Source organism: Drosophila arizonae, chromosome X, assembly GCF_054131065.1.
Source record: "Drosophila arizonae isolate 15081-1271.41 chromosome X, UAZ_ARI_1.0, whole genome shotgun sequence".
Taxonomy (NCBI): domain Eukaryota; kingdom Metazoa; phylum Arthropoda; class Insecta; order Diptera; family Drosophilidae; genus Drosophila; species Drosophila arizonae.
In genome coordinates, this window is record NC_142927.1 from 6,082,501 (window position 1) to 6,107,631 (window position 25,131).

A 25,131-nucleotide genomic window follows, 5' to 3' on the forward strand; every position below is an offset into this window, starting at 1 on the left:
AGACTCTGGCCGAGCTGCGCGAGGCCATCTTTGGCGGCGAGCCCGTGGATGCGGTCATCATCGATGTCGATTTCAATCTGACGGCGACCAAGCTGATGCGTGCCCACGTCCAGCTGCAGAATCCCAGCTGTTTGTTTCTGGCCGGCGCTGCGGATGCGCTGATTCCCTTCGGCAATGGCGACATCATCGGTAGGCAATGGTTTAGCAGTGGCTAGGCCTAGGGTAACTAAAGGATTCCGTTTCGCTCTAGGACCAGGACCATTCATCGACATTGTCGCCCAGTCGACGGGCCGGCAACCAACGGTGCTGGGCAAACCGGGCGAGGCACTGCGTCAGCTGCTGCGCCAGCATCACGCCCACATCCCGCCCAACCGCGTGCTCTTCGTCGGCGACAGTCTGGCCAGTGACATTGGTTTCGCGCGCGCCAGCGGCTACCAGACGCTGCTGGTGCTCACCGGCGGCAGCAGCCAGGCGGACGTGGACAGCCTGCCCGCGGGCCATGCCCACATGCCGGACTACGTGGGCGATTGCCTGGGCGATCTGTGCGATAAGGCTAACTAAGCTGGCCACCGAGGCAATGAAGAGCAGGAGGAGGAGCGTAGAACCCTAAACAGCCATCATATATAATTTGTAACTTAGATAAGCCTATGGACACTAGAATTCCAGATGCAATAAAGTCAATAGTTTACCTAGTAATGCATAATGCACATAATGAGAGAGAGGGAGAGAGAGAAAGAGAGATGGAGAAGGAGTGGGAGAGGGAGATTGACATAGGGAACGAGAGAGAGGAGCAGCGCAATAAAATTCCCATTTCAAGTCGAAACCGAACCGAATGGGAGACAATAGCAGAAGTGAATCAGATTATATTGAAAAGAATATCTTATCAATAATATAATATAAATACATATAGTATAGTAATTCAAGTGGTATATGGTTATGAGCGAGTAAGGCAAGGGATATTTCAAAAAATTTGACAAATCCGAGTCAAAATAATAGCTGAAGTGAAACAGACTATATATTGTATTAAAAGCTAGATCTTATCAAAAATATAATATACATACAGTATACATACTATATATAGTATAGTTATGAAAGCGGTTTCTAAGCAACTAACGAAAGTAAGGCAAGGGATACTTCAGAATAATTTGACAAATCCGAGACAAAATAATGAAGTGAAACAGAATATCTGTATTAAGAGCATGGTCTTATCAAAAATATAACACATACTATATATAATACATATACTAAATTAAAGCGGAACCGGTTTGGAATAATTAGGAATAAATTTTCTGTATATATGACAAGGTCACCTTTAACCCTTAAAACGATATATGCATGTATATATATATATATATCTAAAAGCATTTGAATAGCTTCAAATCTTGGTTGGGCTTAGCCATGCGCCTTGGGTGTACTCTCAGGCAGCAATTGCAGTAGATCCACCACGCTGTCCGCATAGTAGTCCGGCAGCAGATCGGGATCCGTTACGGCCAGGAGCTGGTGGAGCGAACAGCCGCCGGTTAGGACGAGCAGCGTCTGGAAGCCGAGCTGGCGGCCGAAGAGCACATCCTGAGCGAGCATGTCGCCGATCATGAGCACGCGCCGTGGATCCGTGATTTTGTTCTGCTGGAGGAGCATGTCGCCCAGCGGCCGACCCGGCTTGCCCATCACAATCGGCGGCTGGCCACTGGCCTCCACGAGAATGGAGGCAAAGGCGCCGGGCCCGATGATGTTCACACCCTTGCCCACTGGGAGCAGGCGATCTGTGGCGCCGGTAATCAGCAGGCAGTCGGGATGACGCAGGTACAGATGGGCACGCATCAGCTTGGCTGAGGTCAGATTGAAGTCGACATCGATGACCACAGCACGCACTGGCTGCTTGTCGAATATGTGGCGCGCCAGATCCTCATAGGTTTCCTCGATAAAGTGATTGGGCTAGAACAGTGAAGCATCCAGATGGGATTAGCACTTGAGCAGGACGCCGCGGCTGCTACTTACGCCTTCGAGCAGCTGGAAGCCTGCCTGCTGCAGCACCGCCTTAAACTGTGGCGAGGCCATGATATAGATTAGCCCCTCGAACTGGATGCTCCGCAGATAGTAGACCAGCGTCTGGGCCGGATGCCAGATCTGCTCCGGCGCCACTTGGATCTTTGACTTGGCGAAGCGTCGCGCCGTCTGCTCCAGGGTGCGCACGCTGTTGTTGGTCACGAAGGTCAGCCGCTTGCCGGCCCGCTCGAGTGCGTTATAGGCCAGGCCAGCATCCGGGACATCCGACTCCAGGTTGTAGATGACGCCATCTATGTCACTGAAGACCCAATCAAACGACTCCAAGAACCGCTGCCGCTGCTCGCCGCTCATCGTCAAGATGTGCTGCGGCTGTACAAAAAAAAAAACAAAAAAAAAAAAAAATAAATAAATTCAGCCAACTGATAAGTTTACTTCCTTAAGGTGGGCCAAGTCCATGAGACTAACACTGTTGCTCTCCGCCATGTTATTGTTGTTCCTGTTGCTGTTGCTGCTGGAGCTCGAGGTTGTCGCTGGCACGTCTGGCAGCCAACTAATGTGACAGACTCGACTGGCGCATCATAAAACGCCTAAACTGGAAAACAAAATTACAGTATTAAGAACACAGCAATGAAAAAAAAAAATAAAACAACAGAAGCAGCGGCAGCAGCAACAAAAAAAAAAAATTAAATAATGATTAACACTTTGCAGCGGTAGGCTAAGACGCAGACACTGGATTTGTCAGTCAGCGCAAAGCCAATAGCAACAACAGCAACAACAACAAAACGGGCGACTCTTATTTACTGTTGTTGTTGTCATAGCAAACTGCCGTTGCTTATCGGAACTATGTATTTACTGCACGAGCGTCAGCTCTCTTTCAGCACGTCTCTCTGTGGCGCTCTCGCTTTAACTATTTCTCACTTTTGCTTTCTTGAAGTGGGCTCTCGTTCATTGCACTGCCACTACAAAAGCACTCACATGCATACACAGAGAAATACGCATGCATATGTGTGTACATATGTATGTATATCGGTGTCTTGCGAGGCGTCGATTGGTAACCAGCGTTTGAATCAGCAAACTTAGCTGGAAGCGTAGCAATAAACACACATACATACATATGCATATGCATATGCATATGCATGTGTGTGTCTTTCATTCAGAAATGACGTATGTCTTACAGTGGCGTATGCCTAAAATGTACCAAGTACGCATTACATTATTGTACAGATACATATATACACATACATACATATGTTATTGTTACATTATGCTAATTTCCAATTTTACGTTTTCGTATGTTTCATATTTGTAATTTTTTACTTCCCAAATATAGAAATAAAATGCAATTCTCTTCTTCGGGCGTATATACACAGGGTAAACTGTTATTTATTATTATGATTATATGAAGATTTCGCAACTACAACTACAATACAACTTATTCGCGACTAAATTTCTAATAACTAAGCTAATCTAAGAGCTACAACCAAAACAAAAAAGTAAAAAAAAAAAAAAAAAAAGTATGAAATCGAAACCCCGTTCAGTTCGGGTTGGACAACGTAAGACAATGTGAGTGCTTGTAATACTTAGGTATAGATAATATGTATGAAATAAATATCGAGCATGTGTATGTTTGTTTCCAAGTATCATATAAGTGGTATTAATATTAGTATTAAACGTAACGTAAAAGAACAATTTCAAAATCACAAGGCTTAGTGTAGTAATGAGGATAAATGTAATGTGTTTAAAATATAGATATAGATATATATGTGAATATACATCTGTATACAGATACATATTGAAAATGTTGAAATTAACATTAATATCCGTGTTAGAATTAATTTCCTTTTCTGTTTTGGAATAGCATATTCTTTGCTCTAATTGATAGTAATACGAAAACAAATCAAATTCAAGAACGCCAACGTAGTGTGTGTGTGTGTGTGTGTGTGTGTTAATCCCTAGAAGATCTAGAGGCCAATTTCCAGTGTGTTAATCCTTCTCCTGCTGCTGCAGCAAAGCCGAAATCTCCTGAAACTTGTGACGATAATCCACGCTGCTCTCACTGATCACCGACATCGTAGACGAAGGATCCTGAAAGATGGTTTGATTGAGAGATTGATCTGCTACTAGATTCACTAGAATTCACTCACCAGTATATCGCGCGTGGCATCAAAATCATCCAGATGCCCCAGCAAACTGGTCAGCGAAAAGTCATTGATATTCTCCTCCAGCCAGCGTGCATTGGACGTGGAGTCGCGCAGCAAATGCATCGGACTGACGCTGCCATTGAAGAAGCTTTGAGCTAAACAAGAAGAAGAAGAAGAAGATGAAGAAGAAAAGGAATTAACATTAAATCAACGATCAGCACAGTTGTTAAGATATTTGTATAGAATGAAAAGGGATAGCCTAAGCTTAAGACACGAGGAACGATTGGAACTGAAATGCCAATGCACACACAAGTGACCTCAAGTTGCAAAAAAAAAAAAAAAAGTTATTGCTACCGTAGAATTCTCTCTCTTCCGTTTTCCGTTTTCCTCTTTTCCTTTAACTAATTAGAAATTCCCTAAGTATCTTTTAAGTTTATCACATCGACTCTTGTTTTAAAAGAGAAGAGTATTCCCCGATCCTGGTTACTCTCTAAACTCTTTACGCTTTGTTCTAAGTCGCTTACTGTCGCTCTAGTATTGTACATCCTATTCTAGGGTTAATGCCTGGTATCAGCAGAGTATTCATCCTCCCTGGACATCAGTTGTCCTGATCTAAACTCTAAGCCATGCTCTCTCTTTCTCTCTCTCGTTCGCTCTACCTATTATCTAAGTCTTTGTTCACATGGATTCTATTCGATAGGTTCCGCTTACAGGTGCTTTCGTCCTGCACATCCTCGGGCAGTGTTGTGCTTGTGGCTGGCAGTGCTGTTGGCTCTGCGCAAAAGTCCAAGTTGGGCATGTCCAGGCCGCTGACGCCCGAGCCGCTGCATTCCATGCTGTTGTAGTAGTTGTTGTTGTTATGGCTATTATTGGCGTCGCCATCGCCGCTGCCGCTGGTACTGTTGCTGTTGCTGTTGCTGTTGGTGTTGGTGCTGATGCTGCTGCCCATGCCGCTGCTGCTGCTGCTGCTGCTGCTGTTGCGATCCTCGGCCTCTGCCCGCTGCTGCCTGGCGTTGCTGCTGCTGATTGCATTCAGCTTGGATATCACAGCGTTGATCTCATCGTTGTCGTTTGCGTTGCTGCTGCTGCTGACGCGGTCGATGGGCTCGAAGAGTCCGTTCTGCAGATTCCGCAGACTGAGCACATCGTACGGCTGATCCACCGAGGAGGGCGGCAGGAGGCAACGCTGCACCAGCACCTGCCGTGAGAGCTTCTGGCGCGACAGCTGGAAAAGCAATGCAAATTTGTAATATATATTTTTCGCAACAGTTTGTAAGTGATTCGCACCTTGCTCAGCTGACGCACTGGATCAATGATGTTGACCATGGGCCGACGCACTGGCAGCATGGGCGTGCGAAAGACAACCTCATTGCCATCGCCAGGGTTGGCGCTGGCTGCCGCAGCTGCACCGCCTGCTGCCGCTCCGGGCCCAGAGCCGCCCAGATTGCTCATCCAGCGTGCCTTCGTGATGAGATCGCGCTTGCGATCGCAGCTGTGGCCGCAGCTGCACTGGCGCTTGCGCACACGCTCGCTGAGATTGGCGACGAGCAGCAGATGCTTCAGCTTGTTGCTCACCGACGCCGTATTGATGGCCTTGACGCGCTCCACGCTATCACAGTCGTTGGCATTGTAGGGCAGCGATGTCGAAGCTGACGACGAGGAGGACGTGGACGTCGAGGCGCTGACGCCTGTGGCGCTGCTCGACGTGCCCACCTCCGGCTCACACCAGTAATACTCGAGCTCCAGCTTGGAGTCCTGGCCCAGCACCACGTACAGATCCCCGATGGTGATGTCCGCCGAGTTCGCTATCGTCCAGCCGCGGCGTATGCGCTTGATCACGTCGTCGCTGAGCAGCGGCTTGAAGTTGCGCGCTGCAGCCGCTGCCCTGGCGCCCTTGCCGCCGCCAGCGCCGGGGCCATCGCTGCGTTTGGCTCGTGACGGAGCCGGAGCCGGAGCTGGAGCTGGTGCTGGGGCTGGCGGTGCGGGCGGCGGCGGAGCAGCTATCTCGGCTGACTCAGCTGTACCGCCAGCACTTGTGGATGTGAGCAAATCGTTGATCTCCTCGCTCAGCTCGTCGCCGCTGCTGCTCTCTAGCTTTACCTGATTGCTCGCCTCGGCCAGTTCGTCCATGGACTTGTCGTGCGCCGGACTGGACTGCGGCTTCAGCTTCTTCGTCTCTGGCGAACGCTTCTCCGAGCCGCTCTCGGTGCGTGCCCGCTTGGCGCTTGCCGCTGCAGCAGCTGCGGTGCTGTCCAGGGTCTCGCTGCGCACCTTGACGCCCAGACGCTCCTCGTAGGCGCCCAGGCAGATGTTGACGCTGCTCAAGTACGCCGTAATGCTGAGCAGCGGCCGGTGTATGGGCACGCCTGGCTTGGGCAGAAAGCAGACCGTCGGCTCCGTGTAGGTCTCGGCCGGCTCTGCGCTGCCGGCAGTGGCAGCGGCAGCGGCGGGGGCGCTGGTGCTGGTGCTGGTAGTGGCGGCAGTAGCGCTGCTCGATTGGAGATGCTGCTCCGCCAGGCGGGCGTCCGGACTGCGCCATTTGTACTGAAACGTCTTGATGAACGTGATGAGCTTCTTGTGCAGCGGCACAATGGCTCGTCCGCGTGGATTCTGGGCGAGCGCCTGGACACGGCCAAAGGCCTCCATGTTCGCCGGACTGACCAGCACTTCGATCTTGCTGGGCAGGCGAATGTCCTCCAATGTGTCTGAGGTGGGAATATGAAAATGAATTGATATGGATTGGCTTTCAGTTCATCCGGATGAACTTACCGTCCAGCTGATTAAGGCGTCGCAGCGCCTTACACGAGGGCGTCTTGATGCGTATATTCTTGCCCTTGCTGCGCACCGTGATGTGGCCCTGGTAGATAAGTTGCTTCAGCTTCATGAAGTGCTTCTCCGTGAGGAACTGCAGCTTGCGCCTCATCTCGCCATAGTTGATGAGCGTGTAGAGCTCCTGGGCGGGCTTCTTGAGCTCTTTATAAGAGGAGGAGGATTTAATTAGGTGAAGGCGGATTATTGATATATACAGGGACTCACCATCGGTGAAGCGCACATATTTGCCAATCTTGTGATATGTCTGATAGTAATGCTGGCGCACCTGGTCCTTGGTCTTGAAGCTATAGTCGCTGCTGGAGTTGCGACGCTTCAGCTTGGCATTGATGCAATTGGCCACCGCCTCGAAATCTTTGCCAAACTCGTTGAGCGCATCGAAGAAACAGTTGCGTTCCAGATTTGTCCAGGTCGTTTTGCTGGCCGCCCGCAGCTGCGATGGCGTCTTCTGGGCGGCCTTCTCCTCCTTCTTGCTGTGCTCACGCTCCACCGGCGGCGGTGTCATCGGACGCGTCAGATCCAACTTCATCTTCTGTATGACGCGCGCGCTCGCTCGGGTGCCCGGGCAATTTTGTGTCGTCACCGAGCCGAGCAGCTCCTCGGGCTCGGCCACGGCTGCCAACTTGAACTGCACACCCTTGCCATTGCTGGCAGATGTGCTGGCTGCATTGGCTGCCGTCGATGTCTCGGGAACAACAGATTCGGCTGCAAACTTCACACTTTTACACATGCTGCCGTTGTCCTCCATTGCGGCCCACGGCCCACGGCAAAGCAACGAACAGGCTATAACGAATGGTAGCAATAGTTCCAGTTATTATGCTGCAAATATCCCACTCTGCACAGATAACAGATCTGCAGCAGATTCACTGAAATTTGCAGATCAATGGCAAACTTTGTGCGACGCCAGCGAAAAAATGGCGCTCGCCAATGGGTCAAGAATTTGATTGGATTTTGTTGTTGTCTGTTTGCGTTCGATTGGCTGTTGTTGTTCGATCACTAGCAGCATATTGTATGTATGCACTTGTGCACTTACCCCAAATGAGTTAATTAATTATTTTACGTTGGACTTGTTTTCGTCTTGGCTTCTATTTATCTTCATTGTTTTGCATTTTTTGGCAGCGTATTATGTTATGTTAAATGGCTATTTGGACTGTTAACATATCCATAACATAGCCCTGTTAGGTTTGCAGTTACGTTACTCAATCTGCGCTTACGTTACAGATTTATGCATATACATTGCTGATTCAATTAGCTGGAACTATGAATTTCCTAGGAAATTCATTGTTGTTGTGTTTATTTGCAAGGCTTTTGCGAAATGGCATATCAAATATTGCGTTTGTCTACCTAAATTTTGCAGCTTACTTGGTATTTTTGAACATTAAGCGTATCTAGGGCTGAGTCTATTCATTTATATTTAAATTAAAAAATAATACACTTATTTTCTTTTTTCTTTTTAATTTTAAATGGACAGAAATAAACAATACTGTAATAGAGGTGACCTAAAATCTTGGTTTTATTACTTACTGTTAACACAAATTCCGGTCGTATAAGAAGTTTCGCTTCTGTGTTTTCAAAATGGATTGTCTCGTAACGGAACAGATGATTGCGTTTAACAGCGTACGTTAACGTTTAACAGCACGGGCGTCGTAAAAATATTTTAAAGCTGCCATTTTTGTATGTGTATCAAAATTATTGCTTTCATCTTAACTTTTCAGTAGTCTTCCCATTTTTGGATTTAATTAATATTGGTTTAATATTGGGCAAACCATTTAAAGTAAATGTTTATTATGTATAAACAAAAATCAGCTGACAGAAAATATGTCATTTCTTTTGCAGACATTTCTAGAGATAGCAAATGCAACCCTGTAGGCGCGCCTGTCCAAGTGTGGTGAGTTTGGCATTTGAAAGTCTGCCGCTTAATTAAAACAAAATCTGCTTAGCAAAATTAAATTTATTTGTCCTATACATATGAAAAAAAAGTATATATTATACATTATTATATATAAATTGTTTTGCGCTTGTGTGCATCACAAATAAATACCGATAAAAATTAAAACTAACCCAACTGCAACGAGTATGGCAATGATCATTATTTTTTTCTGCAAAAAAAAAAGATGGATATTAAGAAAATACTAAGTTATGAAATTTATTTTCAACTAAAACACCTTGCGCGCCTTCTCCCGGTACTCGTTGGCCTTGTCGAGCTCAGTGCCGCCCTTCTCAGTGTAAAGGGTCGCTTGATTCGCATGGAACTCCACCCGCTGTATCGTCTCGCTCTGCTCCATGACGAGCGTTTGGATGCGCATGAAGAGCGCATGGACATCCTCAATGGATTTCTCCAGCTTGCGCAGCTCATTGAATCGATCCATCAGATCGCGTAGCGTCTGCCGCTCCTTATCTGTCTCTTGCAGTATCTAAAACAATTCAATTGGTTTTTAATTTTGTTGTTGTTGCTTCTTTTTGTTAATCATCATCGAACTCACATTGTCCACAAAGAGCTTCGTTGTCTTGTTCTCGATCAGCAGCTCAATCTCCTGATCTGTGGCCTCCGAATTGACTAAACAAAGTGGGATTAATGGGAATCGAGTTGCGATCGCTTGATTACTTACTGATCTTGGAATGCATGCGCAGATTCTTCTTGACCTTCATCTCATAGTTCTGCAGGAACTCTTCGTTCTTCTGCCACAGATTGATGAACGTCTGGTAGAGGCCATAGAAGAGGGTGCGCTTCATGCGCGCCTCCAGGCAGTAGTCCGTCTCGGGCGGCAGATTCGTTTTGAATTCCCTGAATCGACTCATCAGCTGATTGCCCAATCGCAGATTCTTGTTGTGCAGCTCATCCATTTCGTTCTCTGTGGTATAAATACATGTATTTCGTATATATGAATCTTTCTGGGGTTAACGCTAATGTGTATTCACTGTACCTACCGCTGAAGGTGCGCAAGTGTATCGTCTGCGACATGCGTTCCATGGCCTCCAGATTGGTCACGATTTGCGACAGTTGATACCGTATTTCCGAATACTGCAAGTAGTGTTGGTAAACGTGTGAGCAATATGTGTTTTTGTAATAAATATACAGTTATATATTTAAATAACAGTCAAGTGCTCTCACTCTCAAAACTATCTTTCTCTCTCTCTATCACACACACACATACATACACATACTGCAAGCCGGCTTGCGATAAGCGAACAATTTTTAAAATTCATTGGAATTTACATACATATGTATGTAGTTCAACGGTAATTCGTTACGTTATCCAAGATTCTGTAACAAAAAGTTCATTAAACCCTTAATACATAATAGTACATACATAATAGTAATAATAATAATAATTTCAACTGGCATTGACATACACTGTATGCATGTAGACACATATACATTTGTATATCTGTTGGTATATGTGTATGTACTTTATTAATTAGATGCCGCTATAAGCCAGCATTCGGTTATCACGCGGTTCGATTGAGTAATTCATTTCTGATGTGGAGGCGCTTGCTCGCTGGCTGATTCATTCGCGTGGCCATCAAAAGTTGTGTGATAAACAACAGTTATAGAATCCAATGGGCCTGCTTGGCGATGACAGCGTGCCGATTACAAAAAGAAAACAGCTCAGGTTCCATTTGGTGTGTAACGCACGCAATTAAATATTAGACATCGCACCGTGAGCCACAAAGAAAATGTAGAAGAAAGAGTAGTGATTTCATTTCTTCTCACTGCTTACACTTATCTCATGCTAATCTTATCTGAGCCTGCAGCTTGTTGAGATTGTGTATTTATAGTTTGCATTTTATACAAAATTCATTCATGATTCGGAGCATAATTATGTCTCATTATACGATACGCACGCTCATCTCTAGTATCGCTACACTCAGGGCTCTCTCACACGCACACAGTCACAGACTTCAGGATAGCATCCACATTCGATACCTGCTGCGACATTTTACGATACACAAACAGTTCCCTCTCGCTCACACGCATAGAAACATACGCACTCTCACACACCAACTCACACATACTTACTGGAGTCAGAATAGCATCCACATTCGTTCCCGACATTTTGCTGCGATCCTTGTTGTTGTCTACGCCGCTGCTGCTGCCGCTATGGTTGTTGTTGTTGCTGTTGCTGTTGGTTAAGGACTCGGTGGTAGCGTTGTAAGCGCTAAGCAAAAGCGAGCCGTTCGATGATGAAGACGTTGAGTTGGCGCTCAGCGAGCGCTGCAAAATAGTTAACAAAATGCTTAGACAGTTAGCACAGCCCGAGCTTCACAGATGAATGAAAAAAAAAAAAAAAAAACAAACAAACAAAATTGATTTTCGAGCATCGCTGCTGCAGCGATGCCGGCGCGACTCTAACTAAAACTTCGTGCCTAAATTAGACGGCTTTTTCTCTTCATCTTCTTTTTAGGCTGTAGCTGTTTTCTTTGTCGCTAACGATCTGCGCTGCTCTCGCTGCTCGGCGGGGGCTGGGCACGATGGGCGCGAAATGCACAATCTGGCAGCGTTGTGCATAATAAAAGTTGGCCAGCCAAATTGGAAATTGGAACGGCAATGGATGTGGGGGAATGGCCCTCACATGAGGGCTACTTTATCGCTCTTATCTGTGGACGATCTGATAATAACGGCCCGAGCTCAACAATGACAACACGCACCGCGCCATCTCCCCCCACCCCCAACACAGTACATGACAAGATAGTGCTAATGCCGGCTGTGGAATGTTGCGTAGTGCTCGGCAATGCCGGCAAAAAAAATAACATAAAAAGAAGTAAACTGAATACTATTTCAAAATGCAGCTAGACGAAACACGAGTTTTCTATTTTATATGCATCAATTTAGTTTTCATTTGCTTTGCACTCTATGCGAAAGTACTGCCTAACAATGGGCGCCACAGGATGTTATTTATGAAGCACTTATGCAACACTCTATTCTTCTGAGCAAAACTCTCATTATTTTGCATTTTGGCACACTGTATTTGCTCAATAAACAACTGAGCTTGCTCTCTCACAGAAAAAAAAAGAATCAGAAAAACATTGGCGCTAATAACTTAAAAAAAATATACATAAAAAATAACAATTTACACAGCGACTCACCTGTAAAAGGTCTGGCAGCCTATCTCTGGTCATTGTGGCTGTGTTTGTGTGCTTGTGTGTGTGAGTGTAGGTGCTGCAAAGTTTGCTGTTGTTGTTGTTGTTAGTGTTTAGCGTTGATTTTGTAAGCAGCGACGCGATACATTTATATATGTATATATAGATAGGTATGTATGTATATATTTCTTTTTGTTTTTGTTATTGTTTCAGAGCACTTGTTTTAATTGCTTTGCACATGCAGTAGGATAAATATATATATGTACATATATTGCAGTTGTATTTCGTATACATATGTATGTATGCATGTAGATGAGCGGCAGTTGTTGTTGTTGCTTTGCATAATCGACAATGCAAACTGCGCGTCGAGCTTTGTGCGCGCTGTTGTTATTGTTGTTGTTCGGCTTCTTCTTCTTCTGCTTGCTGCTGCTTCTTCATTGCTTTGGGACACTTGGCCGACGACAACAGCTGTGCTCTAACTGTGCGTATGGCTCTGCTGCCCAGTGAACAGTTACGCGTGAGAGTAACGCGCACAATAACCGCAACAGTGAGAGCGAGAGCGAGAGCGAGAGAGAGCAAGTAAACGAGCGCGAGAGTGCGATATCAAAGTTGATAAGTAACGGTGCTTATCGGCAATGCCCTTGTGTATGCCGTGTGGTGGGAGTGTGTGAGTATTCCTGTTTGTATCTCTGTGTGTGTGTGCGTATGTGTGATTAAGTGCTACCTTATCGCACTTTCAGCACTACATTTGCCGTTATGTTTGCAATTGTATTTGTATTTCGAAGACGCTTTGAATCTTGCACTTTATTTTGTCATCGACTGTTGCACGACCTTCTTTACCAAGCAGATGGAGTATTAGTGAGAGAGAAGGCAGAGAGAGAGCGAGAGTGCATAATAATATTTATAGCTTTCATTAATTGCAACAAGTTTTTTTTTTTTTTTTTAAATAATGTATAGACTTTTTTTTTATTTTTGTTTGTATATAAATATTTGATAATTGAGATCTCTTCACGCCGCACGTCGCCTGCTAACTAAAAGCGCCGGCAGCAAAATAAATTCCACATAGCGCTAGCTCCTCCGCGTCAGAAGCTGCCACTGAGATTTCTTTCAATTTAAAGATTAGCACAAAGCACATGTGTGTGTGTGAGTGTGTGTGTGTGTGTGTACGTGTATGTAGCACAGATAAAGTTATGTATTATGTGTAAGTCAGTCTGTCCGTCTGGCTGCCTGTCTCTGCGTCTCTCTGCACTTTTCGGCGTCTATTCTGGAAATTGAACCGGTTGCGACGCTCTATGAAAAATGTGTTAATTGCCACTTTTATTCGCGTATTTTTTGTTGTTTTTACAAGTACAACCTTTTTTTTATGCTATTCAACAGCAACAACAACAACACCGTTCAATTGAAGGTAGCGACGTCAACGGCAACGGCAACGGCAACGGATCCAAAAGTCACTTGCGCTAATTAGTTGAACTTTTTCCTATTGCTTTTTTGTTGCTGCTGCTGCTGCTGCTGCTGTTAGTGTTGTTGTTGTTGTTCTCGTTGTTGTTGTTGTTGTTATTTCGTGCTTGCGGTTGCAAAACGCTTATAAGCTTGACGACGACGACGCTGGCGTCGACTGCAAATTTGTATACTTCTCATTCTCGTTCTCGAATCGCCAGCAAAAAGCGCACGACGCAACCGTCCGTGGGTCACAGTTCTCAATTCAGAATTCAATGCATTCCAATTACGACAATGGAACAGAGTGAGGAGCAAATTGATATCGAGTGATAATATATGCAAAGACACACACACATACACGTGCATACGTATATATGCTTATATATAACTTATTTATAGTGCAAATGCATGTGTGCTTTATAAATGATATTCATTGTTGCTTAATGGATAAAATGGACGAAGAGAAAAAAAAACACTGAGTTTGCTTATATACAATATAAATATTTGCATACATACATACACACGTACATATATGATACGTATACATTCCACGGGCTCAAAGGCAAAACGCCGTAGGGCTAGATGTTATTAACTAACTGCGCGTCGTTCAGTGAAACCACAAGAATGCAAAATTCATACAAATTAAACAGAGCATTCAATATGGACGTCCAAGATACCCTGTAATGGCACATGAAGTGCATATTTGTGCGTTATTTAATACATTGTGTTCGTCTTTTTTACGAGGTATTTCGTGAGCTGACATTCATTGTACAGGGTATCACACAGTCGAGCTACAGCGCTTGATTTCCTCAATGTGAACTTTGATTTATCAGCAACAGAGTCGAACCGAACGAAGCGACGTTGAATTTGATTGAAAGAAAATCTTGCTCGATATGCGGATAAATACTATATATACTCGCATATAAGTTGCACTCGAGCTGTATATATGTATATACGTGACTCAGTCGGAGCAAACATGTTGAAAAAACACACAAAAAAATCCCTCGTAAAGCCGATCATGATTCAAGCTAACTGAAAGCTGATATTCAAGCTTAGTCTGTGACAAAAAAAAGGCATTCAATTTAAGAGGAATTAGTGAGGCAATCTAAAGAGAATCATCGGGCGGGAGAGAGGGAAAGGGGAACAGAGAGGAAGACTGCTAGAGGGAGGGAGGGAGCTAGAATTCTCTGTGAGTGAATCAGCGATATATGTTCTATAGCTCTTTATATTTCTTTTATAGAGGGAGAACGAGAAATACAGAGAGAGGCAGAGAGTGCAATAGAGATAGGGAGGCAGAGGAGAGAAGGAAAGTAATGATGGAAGAGAGAGAGAATGAAACACACACCAGAGAAAGAAAGAAAGAGATACGTAAGTAGAGAGAAACAAAGATCGAGGAAAAGTAAAAGATAGAGAGAGATAGATAGATAGAGACAGTAAGATCGAGAGAGAGAGAGGAAGAGTGAACGTGAGGAAAAGAGAGTGAGACTATAGAGACTATAGAGAGAGAGAGAGAGAGAGAGAGAGAAAGGAGAGGAGAGGAGAGAGAGAGAGAGAGAGAGAGAGAGAGAGGAGAGAGAGAGGAGAGGAGAGAAGAGAGGAGGAGAGAGGAGAGAGTGTGGTACCGACAGATGCAGAGACAGGTAGGCAAAGATAGAGAAAAAGAGTGAGAAATTGAATCAGACATTGAAAGCAAGAGGGAGAGGAGATAGAGGGCGAAAGTGACCAAGTGGGCGAGAGAGAGAGAGAGAGAAATTATTGAGTTCGAGCGGGAGAAAGATAGACAACGAACTAGAGATATAGAAAGAGAAAGGGTTAGGCACACTCTATATATGGGAGGTTATATCTGTTGATAAATCTCTTGAAGTCTCAAATTTTGTAAGTCTGTTAATTTAAGGCAAGGCAGCTAAACGAATTTTTTAGTTAGTTAGTGGAAAGCTCAGCTTAAATTACTAGAGAAACTAGCTAAAATTGAATTCAAATATGAGCCTTTACTGAGGGGAAATAAAACGTGAATTTCTAAATCGATTTTTCTCAAAGTTTCAGCTACAGATCTAGTTCCAATTTCAGTTAGGATTCCACTTCAAGATCTCAATCTCAGCCTCTGCAGCTTCCCTTACCAATCCATTCAAGGGGTTACCAAAACATTCGAAGCGTTTGTTAGTTCTTAAAGTAAAGCCATTCGCTGCAGCTCCAGTTCCAACTCAAGCTTCAACTCCAGTTCCAGCTGTCAATCTCTGCTCAGCTGCAGCTCCAACTTTAATTTCGAAAGAAATTCGGAGCTATTTGGGGGCTTTTGGTTGGCATTAGTTGTCATCAGTGGCTCAGCTGGAGCTGCAGCTACTGGTTCCAGTTCCAGTTCCAGTTCCAGTTCCAGTTCCAGTTCCAGTTCCAATTAATCAGCTTTGGCTTTCTCGTGCCTGCCATCAGTTGGTTGATTATGAACTTTTGGCTTCATCGACTCGACAACAATCCAAAAAGTGCAAAAATGTATATTTTTCATACGCCCTGTATGCTGGGAGCATCCTTTGTTTTTTATGTTTGTTATTCATGCTCTTGCTGTTGTTTGTTGTGTGTGTGTGTGTGTGTGTGTGTGGGCTGGTATTGGTGTTGCTCATGCTTTGGCGCAGCTTTGTTTACAATTTATTTTGTCATGTGTCGAAAATTGCAAATTTATGAGTTTTTGATGAGTCTTTTTGTGCGCGTCGCTCGCTCGCAGTTATTTGCTGGTGTTTTCCTTTATGTGGGTCAGTACACACGCACACGCACACACACACGCATAGGCACACGCATCGAGCATATCCTGGCGCATCCTGCTCGCTTTGACTTTTGATTAAATTCGCACGCGCCAAACTATAAATGACGAGCACGGCAAAAACACCAAAAGGAAAAATACAAAAAAAAAAAAAAAAAAAAAATGAAATGCATATACAAAAAAAAAAAAAAAAAAAAAAAAAAACAAGTAATAATAATAATAAAATAAAATAAAAATAATAATAAAAGTAAAAATAGATCTGAAAAATAAATAGATAAATATATATATATATATAAACATAAAAAAAAATATTAAAAAAATAATATTATAAAAAAAAAATTAAAAATTATGCAAAGTTGGTTTGATATACATATATATGTATGTATATATATATACATTTATACATTTTCTATATATTATTTAATATTTTTTAATACACATTTTATATATAATTCTCTCTTCTAGTTTTTCGACTGTGCCACAAATTGCTTTTAAAGCCTTTAAGGCGAATGCTTATGCATGTGTGTTTGCGTGGCTGCGCGTCTGTCTGTGTGTGCGTGACAGGGACAGCATGATTGGCTGCACAGCTTGCGCCGGATGTAGTTTATACGCTTTACGCATACGACGGCAATTTTTTTTTTTTTTTTTTTGGCACCTCAGAAGCAATTTGCATAAAAGTCACCGACGTTGAATTCAAGTGATTGCAAAAACTAATGGCAAACCGCACACACACACACACACACACACACTCACACATTCATATGCGGGCGATGTGCACTTGTGGCCATCGTCGACGTCATAATGATGTGAATTATTCATTGTTTCTGCTTCAGTTGATGTTTTAATTAAACAGCAAATGTCAAAGGTAAAAAGCAAAACATGCGACAATAGCGCATTTCACTGGGATGCTGCTGATGCTGCTGATGCCGGACCAGGACAGCGGATGGAGTGTGCAGTGGGTGAGCGGGCGAGTGGGCGAGTGGGGGAGCCGAAAGGTGTCCCGGCCACCCCGCTGTAAGTTCATACATTACAAATTGACACAAGTGGACAATTTAATCATTTGTGCTTTTGTGCACTTTAAGGCAACACAACATCACTTGATTTCACTTTCTCCATGTCCCATGGGGGCGAATACGCGATATCGAGCTATGAGAGTGTGGGGCGAGAGTGGGATGGGTCGATTATGATTTATTTGAATTGAGAAATAAAACACGGAAAACAGAGAGACAGTGAGAGAAAGACATGAATGAAAGGAAAGGGGAAGATAGAGAAGAAGAGAGAAGGAGAAAGAAGAGGAAGAGGAAAATTGTAAGAAGAGGGAGGATGGGAAGGTGTATGAAAAGAAGAATAGAGGAGAGGGAAAGAGAAATAGATGGAGAACGAAAAGGAAAAGTACGAAGAAAGGATTGGGCAGATAGAAGTAGATAAAAATGGAAGCAGAGAAAAAGAATTGGGAAAAAGGGCAGCACAGGAAGGGAGGTAATCGCAAACAAGGTAGGAAGAGAGGAAGTGAATTAGAGATGGAAACTGAAAATGAAAATGAGTAGGAAGAGGAAAATGAAAAGAAGGAGGAGAAGGAGAAAGAAAAGGAAAAGGAAAGGTAGAAGGAGAAGGAGAAAGAGAAAGAGAAGGAGAAAGAGAAAGAGAAGGATAAAGAGAAAGAGAAAGAGAAAGAGAAAGAGAAAGAGAAAGAGAAGGAAAAGGAGATGGAGATGGAGAAGGAGAAGGAGAAGGAGAAGGAGAAGGAAGGCGAAAGAAAAGAAAGAGAGCACGAAATGGAGAAAGAAGAGGATAGGAAGAGAGCAAGAGAGAAGGAGAAAAACAAGGAAACAGAAAAGGAGAAAAGAAGAGGGAGTGAGGGGAAGAGAGGTCATTGGAAAGAAGAGGAGAGAAAGAGAAGTGGAGATGAAGACATAAAGGTAGAGTAGAAGAGGAAAAGATTGGAAGAGTGAAAGTAAAGAAGAGATGTATGGATGAACAGATGAGGAACAGGTGTCGAGATGGAGAGGGAAAAGTATGAAGAGAATGAAAGAACAAATGTATGAGAGAATAACGAACGGAAGAAAGACAAATTGAGGGATAGAGACGGCATAGACAATGAGGGGCTTGAGATAATGAGAGAAAGGCAGGGAAAAAGAGAATCACCAGAACGTAATAGAAAGGTCGCTTGGCCTAAGCCGAGGAAGAGACAGTGAGATAATGAGAAAGAAAGAGCAAGATCATCAGAATCGCATAGAAAGGCGCCCAGTCCGAGCCATACAGGGTAGCTCACACTCCAGCCAAGGGCGTAAGCCTTTATGGAACGAGTGAAACGAGCGACGTGAAATATAATGCTCATAACACTCGGATTTGTGAATGTATCGAAATGAAGTGAGTGCAAAATCAGCGTCGCATAAACAGATAAGCGACTTGCCACATCCGCGCGCTGCACCTTTAAAGTGCAGTCGGATGCGATGCGGAGCGTCGTGGCTTAAAGCGGAACGTGGCACGGCCATCCAGCCATCCGAAAGGCATAAAAAACAGAGACAGTGGCATGAGCTGTGTGGCAGGAGGCAGGAGGCGGGACGTGGGTGGCGGGAGGCGGGAGACGGGAGGCAACGCCAATTGCCAAGCTGCATTATTTATCGCATTCGCGTTATTTGGATTGCGAGCGCTGGGCAGGGTAGGGGTAGGTAGGGGTAGGTAAGGTAGCAGCGGCAGGGGGTGGCGGGTCTGTGAGTTCGGTTTGCAGCAAAACAAAATGGCGCCAGTGCCATAATGGCGGTCGTCCTTGTCGCTGGCGCAGCGGATGCTTGGCATTTATTGCAAGCGACAATATTTCGCTGGCTGCATCAGCATCGCTGGAGCAGCAGGCCGCGTCCTGCTGCGGGTGGCGTGCGTCCTGACTGTGCACATCCGTTGGCTGGCGCATAGATGCGCCTCCTGCTTGCCACATAATGGCGAGCGTGTCATTGTCAGACCGATCGAAAGGAGGGACCGACAACGACAGAGTGTGGGGGGGGGGGGGGAGGGGGTGTGTTACTTGGGGCGGGAGGATGGTAGCAATGCATCGCATCGCATCGCATCGCATCTCAGCTATTTGTTTATAATAAAGCGAGCGAATTTTTCACAACACATCGACAGCGACAATGCTGGCAACGACAGCGCAGCCAGCGTCGGCTTAGCGGAACGCGACTGCGGTGCATGCGGTAGAGGTAACGTCTTCTCAATTCAATTGGAAGACACTCAGCCCTGGCTGGGCTGGCAGGTTTGGCAGGAGGCAGCTCAGTCAGCTCCATTTCGCCAAGCATCTACTTATTTATTTATGCAAACACATAATTCGTTATTTCGTTATTTCGTTCGAGCGCCTGGCAATCAGTGAGCGATGATGTCCTTGCGCAGTCTTTTGCCTGCCTGTCCTCGGCTGTCCTGTGTGTGTGTGTCTATGTGTGTCTGTGTGTGTGTGTGTGTCATCTTCCTCTTGGCATCGAGCTGATTGTATAAAGCAAACGAACGACCGCTCGACTCGACTCGACTCGACTCGCTCTCTAAACGGCTTAGTTTGTAATCAAGCTGCGATGGCCAGGCTAGGCCGGAGCCGGAGCCAGCCAAGGACACGCATACCAGCACAGTGATGTCAGGTTGCCACTGTTGAAGCCCAAACAACAACAACAACACACACACAGACACACACACTCACACACGTACGTGCCACCATGTGTGGCAACTGCAGCTGCACAAAAATCGCTCAAATCGTTTCAAAATCTGTCAGCAAATCGCATTTAGTCAGCTTAAGAATTTAATACACCTATTTTTTGCTTGTTTGTATTTATATACATATATACCATTTTGCTGTTGTTGTACAATGTTTATTGTGCAATATTGATTGTATTTATTGAAACAGGGCAACGTACGGTTTTTCCCCTTGATCTCAATGGAATTTCCAAGTTGATGTCTTAGTCATTTAACGTATTTGATTTTTGTTATCAACATTATCGATTACCCTATGCTATCGATAGGAATATCTTGAGGCTTGCGATAATTTGAGTGATTGAGCTTAACGGGTGGACAGACGGAGGGAAGACAGATAGAAGAGGGGAAAGAGACTAATAGGCAGAAGGAAGGATAGACGAAAAGATAGTCGGAAGGACAAACGCAAAAATGGAAGAACAGACAGACAGAGAGAGCAGAAGAACAGACTTACAAGAATGATAAAGTGAGAGACTGACGGAAGGGCAGACAGAGGAAGGAATGACATGCAGTAGGACAGACCGCTAAATGGATTGACAGACAGAAGGACGGTTAGACGGAAGTTCAGATAGACGGGTAGACAGAAGGAGAGATAGACAAAAGAAAGGAAAAATGGAAAGAGAGACGGGCAGACGAAAGGACACAAAGAAAGAATGACAGATTGAAGAAGGAACGGTAGATGAAACGGCAGAAAGATAGACGAAAGAACAGAGAGAAGGAGGAACAACAGGATAGCTAGACAGAAGAACGGATAGGCACAAAGTCAGGTAGATGGTCGTTAGGCATAGAAACAGAAGGTAGTATAAAAGGAGGAATAGATGGATAGACGGAAAGGCAGACAGCCAGAAAGAAACTCTCTCTCTCTCTCTCACTCTTTCTCTCTTCCTTACTCTCTCTCTCTCTCTCTCTCTGAACAGATGCCAGACCTAATGAAATTTGACTTATTCAAATGATAATAATCCGATTCTCATGGACCCATCTCCAGAATCAAAAAGTGAAAGTTCTTAATTGCGCATCTAATAGGTCCAATCTAAATATTATTGAACACAGCCTCTCGGGCTAGGAAATGGAGCTGGATTAACAAGTAGGCAGAAGAGGTCTCCTATAAATTAAAGAGCCCTTTAAAATTGATAAAAGAAGATAACGAACGGACCCAAATTGATGGTCACCCAGGGCCCCATTGAGGGTTAATTCGGAATTGTTAGGAAAATAGAGTTAGTCATTGGGCTTATCATTATTATTAAGTCATATTGACAATCTCTGAGAACTTAAGCCAAGTCTAATTGTTCTAGTCTATGTAAAATTTCTCTTCTAAATACATAGATATATTAGCATGTATATTCAACCCAATTATTATTATTATTTTGTTTATTTAGAAATATAATGAAATTTGAGTGGAATGAAGTGCAAATCGTATTTAAAGCTGCGCTGTTTTCGGGCGAGATTCTCATTCATATTTATTGATATGTATGTGTGTATGTATGTGTGCATGTGTATATCTACACTGATGGCAATTTATATGGGCGGGCATTTATTGTCTATGGCATCTATGATATGCCTATTCATAATAATGCATTATTTATGTATGAGCAGAAAAGCCGCTTGAAGCGTTTACCCGCACCACGCGGACGACTCCATGGAAATCGGCTTAAATTTGCGAATAGATTCGAAACGTTTTCGTTTCATTCCAGTCGTCCCATTGTCCTATAATAGTGTATAAATAAATGGTATAGCCTACTTTTTGGGGGGGCTGCCGGCAATAATAATACGGGACTTAATAAGCGATAAACTTACCGTTATTTATGGGCAAACGAAACGTTAATCGGCAGACGAAGGCGCAGGTGAGGTCAGGTAAGTGATTAACGCCCCCAATGGCTACTTAGCGGTAATTGAAGTTTTTGAATCGAGAGAGAGTGAGAGTGAGGGGGGGGGGAGGAGTTGGGGCATATATATGTCATATATAACTGTAACTGTATATAGAGTCGTATAGTTGTAAGTATCGGGGCAACATTGTTCAGTTCGTTGCGAACAATAACAGAAATAGAAACGAAAGAAACAAAATATTTGCAGAAAAACCGTTTTGCAGCCGCAGGCAAAGGTGGCCAAGACGCGCCAAGGGGGCCAAGAGGGCCAAGAGGGCAGCGGCTCTCGCTCATTGTGTGCGGCTCACGTACTCGAACCCCAATAAATATTGATGAGCACACAAACAGAACATTAAAACGCTGTGCGTAAAGGAGCCCACAATCACACACAAACACACACTCACACACACACACACACATAGAGTTGGCTAGTGGTCCACTAGCCCACGCTTACGCCCACGCCCACTCCTATGGCTAGCTTACCCCGCCGCCCCCATTAATTTGTCTTGCCAGCAACAGTTATGGGCGGTAAAATTTAATAACAATAATAACAAGGCCAGGCTTTATTTTCATGCCAGGCGTGTTCTCTGCGTGGGCGGGGCCAAAATGCCGTTCGCCCACTTTTTCGTCTTTTTTTTGAAAATGATCAGGCGAATGCATTAAATATTTACAGCCAAAAGTATATGTGCCTTAAATTACAGCTCAGAAAGCTATAAGTGAAGCGAGGGTCGCACGAGCAGTTACAGCAATATTGGACGAATATGTGCATAAATTTGAGGAACAAGTATTTAATACCATAAGCAAACTAATTTGATATATAAGAATATTAAACAATTTAGAACTTAAAACTGTTATAAAAAATATTAAAATAATGTATAATTTTTTAAAAATATTGTATGAAAATAAAAAAAAAATATATATTAGAAAAAAATATAAATATATTATTTTAAAATAATATTTGAAAAATAAAAAATATTGAAAAATATATTAAAAAGTTATATAAAAACATTAATAATAATATTTGAAAAAATAGTTTACATATTCGAAAAAAAAAAAAAACAAAAAAGGTAAAATAAAAATTGAGAAAGGTTAAAAAATATTTAAAATTATTATTTAAATAAAACAATATTTAAGAAAATATTTAAAATAATATTTTTCAATATTATATTAAAAAATCGTCTAAAAAATATTTAAAAATAATTTTAATGTACAGCTAGATTATATTACAAGTTAAGATGGCAGAAAGTTTTCTTTTTAATACGAAATACAAATTAAATAATATAAAAATAATATAATAATAAATAAAAAACAAACAAAAACTCTTAATTGGAATAAACTAAAAATAAATAAAATGTAAATCTGTAAAATTTGTTTAAATAAAAGGCTTGCAACTAAATTGCATTTACAAAATATCTACAGAAATTTTAATAAACTTTAGTGAATGCCTGTGGCAGCTCTCGGCCTTGGTCAATGGCGAACGTTAGTAATTGAATTGACCTGCAGATTGGCCTTTCGGCCAGGTTCATGGGCTTCGCTTCATTTCGTTGGTAATTTCTCTAATAGGTTTACACTCAATATGCGACTCCCCCTCGCCCCCAGCTCCTCTCCCAGCCGACGGAACAGCACATAAAATGCCTTCATAATGTGCGCGCTTCTCTCTGTCTGTCTGTGTGTGTGTGAGTGAGCCGGTAGACAATTTCACAGTTACTTCTTGAGTATGTGTGTAAAATAATTGTAGATTTTGCGCGGCTCGTCTTGCGGCTTAAATCAATTAATCAGAACAGCTCAGAGCACAGCAGTGATTAAAATTTGGTGGTAGATGAAGGCGCGTGAGGGAGGGGGGGGGGGGGACTTGGTAATTGCTTGCTGTATGCACTGGCAGCGACGTCAGCTGCGACGTCAGCAGCGAAGCACAAATAATTTTAGTAATTGGCCGCGTTGACAATACGATATGCATGCATCGCTATATCTCGCTCTCACTCTTACACTTTCCCTATATATATGTATATCTATCTCTCTCACTCTTTCTCTCGCCAAATGCCATGCCTGTTAAGTGGGCCATAATGCAATGCAACAGGATAATCCTAATTATGTTACTGGTAGGGATAGGGGTAGAGGTACGGGTATGGGTAGGGGTAGCGGTAGCGGTAGGGCTAGGGGTAGGGGTAGGGGTAGGTGTGGCTGTGTGGGTTGTCGGCTTGCATCCGATTGACCGCTGTGGTCCATTGCAATTGGAAATAATTTTGGCTGATGCAGCATCTGCGCCAGCCGAGCTGCGGTCGATTAAACAGGTGTAAATCGCAGGTGAATCTTAAATCCTAAATTTGCTTTAAATAATGAGGAAGTTGCTGAGTTAGAGCTGATTTATTTTATTACCTGTGCAGTTAAAAATAGATTACTCAGATGACCTTAAATCTTTAATGTGTTTTGGAAAATACTGTAAATACATATATTAATCCTAAGTCTAGTCGGCTTTTAATCTTTTTTCTAGTACGACATGGAAAGCGAGTCATCGGTTACTCGTATGTCGTTTGATTGTGCCACTCGTTGGTTTTACTCGTTCCCACTACTCGTTGGTATCACTCGTCGGATTGGCTTATAGCATTCGCTGACTCCAGCCCGTTGTTGTTACTCGCTGCTCTGAGGTGAGCTTAGCTGTTAATCGTTGCTCTTGTCCTTGCTTCTCGTTGCTGCTGCTCGCTGATCTCGATTGCTCGATTGTTGTTCACAATTGCAACTATTCCATTTGGCTACTCGTTAATGCAAATAGCTGTCACGCTGGCTCTGGTATTTGTTCTCGTTGCTGCCACTCGCCGCTTTTAACATTACTTCTCCTTGCTATCACTCGCTAATCTTCATTGTAGCTACTCGCTGCTTTGATTTGCAGCCTTTCATTCTATTGTAGCTACTCGCTCATGATACTCGTTGGTCTTTTGTGAGCTAAATGGTTACTCGCTGCCTTTGGGTCTGCTGCTCAACGGCACAATTCGTTGATTCCAACTATGTTAACTATGCTACTCGCTACTCGCTGGTTTCCTTTGAGCCAAGGGTAGCTGTAGGTATTTCTACTTTTGATCCCAGCTGTTGCTACTTGTTGCTCGCATTCCTATCTACTCGATACTAACTCTTACTCGCTGCCCATGTATTGCCTCTCGTGGCTGGTACTCGTTGGTCTTCGCTGTAGCTACTCGCTGCTTTGATTTGCAGCTTTTCATTCTATTGTAGCTACTCGCTCATGATACTCGTTGGTCTTTTGTGAGCTAAATGGTTACTCGCTGCCTTTGGGTCTGCT

The 25,131-nt window shown here is 43.6% G+C and overlaps 4 protein-coding genes and 1 long non-coding RNA gene across 6 annotated transcripts in view; 2 read left to right on the forward strand and 3 right to left on the reverse strand.

Annotated features, from left to right (window-relative positions):
* Positions 1-696, forward strand: part of LOC149267829 (uncharacterized) — a 2,009-nt gene extending 1,313 nt beyond the window's left edge. For both annotated transcript variants that reach the window (XM_089476138.1, XM_089476139.1), the window contains exons 5-6: positions 1-189; positions 251-696. The exon at positions 1-189 is cut by the window's left edge and continues 19 nt beyond it. In XM_089476138.1, the coding sequence (XP_089332264.1) occupies positions 1-189; positions 251-561 (500 nt within the window). In that variant the 3' untranslated portion in view covers positions 562-696. The remainder of the gene's footprint in view (positions 190-250) is intronic.
* A 282-nt stretch (positions 697-978) lies between these two features.
* Positions 979-2,996, reverse strand: LOC108619203 (chronophin). Its single transcript, XM_018015612.2, has 4 exons — positions 2,861-2,996; positions 2,473-2,599; positions 1,999-2,376; positions 979-1,935 (listed from the first exon to the last, which is right to left on the reverse strand). Exons 2-4 carry the CDS (start codon positions 2,488-2,490, stop codon positions 1,393-1,395), a joined length of 939 nt encoding a protein of 312 aa, XP_017871101.1. The 5' UTR covers positions 2,491-2,599; positions 2,861-2,996; the 3' UTR covers positions 979-1,392.
* A 354-nt stretch (positions 2,997-3,350) lies between these two features.
* Positions 3,351-8,171, reverse strand: crm (cramped chromatin regulator). The gene is made up of 7 exons (XM_089476137.1): positions 8,011-8,171; positions 7,185-7,760; positions 6,918-7,121; positions 5,436-6,853; positions 4,860-5,373; positions 4,152-4,303; positions 3,351-4,092 (listed from the first exon to the last, which is right to left on the reverse strand). Exons 2-7 carry the CDS (start codon positions 7,723-7,725, stop codon positions 3,991-3,993), a joined length of 2,931 nt encoding a protein of 976 aa, XP_089332263.1. The 5' UTR covers positions 7,726-7,760; positions 8,011-8,171; the 3' UTR covers positions 3,351-3,990.
* A 742-nt stretch (positions 8,172-8,913) lies between these two features.
* On the reverse strand, positions 8,914-12,204 carry Syx4 (Syntaxin 4). The gene is made up of 7 exons (XM_018015609.2): positions 12,066-12,204; positions 10,999-11,193; positions 9,906-9,999; positions 9,587-9,829; positions 9,461-9,534; positions 9,143-9,391; positions 8,914-9,076 (listed from the first exon to the last, which is right to left on the reverse strand). The coding sequence occupies exons 1-7, from the start codon at positions 12,096-12,098 to the stop codon at positions 9,005-9,007; spliced, it is 960 nt and encodes a 319-aa protein (XP_017871098.1). The 5' UTR covers positions 12,099-12,204; the 3' UTR covers positions 8,914-9,004.
* On the forward strand, positions 10,399-23,679 carry LOC149267830 (uncharacterized). The gene is made up of 3 exons (XR_016271428.1): positions 10,399-10,601; positions 11,384-13,800; positions 21,571-23,679. It is a non-coding gene; the product is annotated as an uncharacterized LOC149267830 (long non-coding RNA).
* Positions 23,680-25,131: the final 1,452 nt, after the last annotated feature.

Excerpts from the sequence above, each read along its gene's own strand:
- LOC108619203 (XM_018015612.2), bottom strand. Across the intron at positions 1,936-1,998 it reads GCTTCCAGCTGCTCGAAGGC|CCCAATCACTTTATCGAGGA; the intron begins GTAAGTAGCAGC and ends TCACTGTTCTAG.
- Syx4 (XM_018015609.2), bottom strand. The coding sequence starts at position 12,098 with ATGACCAGAGATAGGCTGCCAGACCTTTTACAG. Across the intron at positions 10,000-10,998 it reads TGGATGCTATTCTGACTCCA|TATTCGGAAATACGGTATCA; the intron begins GTAAGTATGTGT and ends CACTACTTGCAG. Across the intron at positions 9,392-9,460 it reads CGAAGCTCTTTGTGGACAAT|ATACTGCAAGAGACAGATAA; the intron begins GTGAGTTCGATG and ends GAATTGTTTTAG.
- crm (XM_089476137.1), bottom strand. The coding sequence starts at position 7,725 with ATGGAGGACAACGGCAGCATGTGTAAAAGTGTGAAGTTTGCAGCCGAA. Across the intron at positions 7,122-7,184 it reads ATATGTGCGCTTCACCGATG|AGCTCAAGAAGCCCGCCCAG; the intron begins GTGAGTCCCTGT and ends CCTCTTATAAAG. Across the intron at positions 4,304-4,859 it reads TGTGCAGGACGAAAGCACCT|CTCAAAGCTTCTTCAATGGC; the intron begins GTAAGCGGAACC and ends CTTCTTGTTTAG.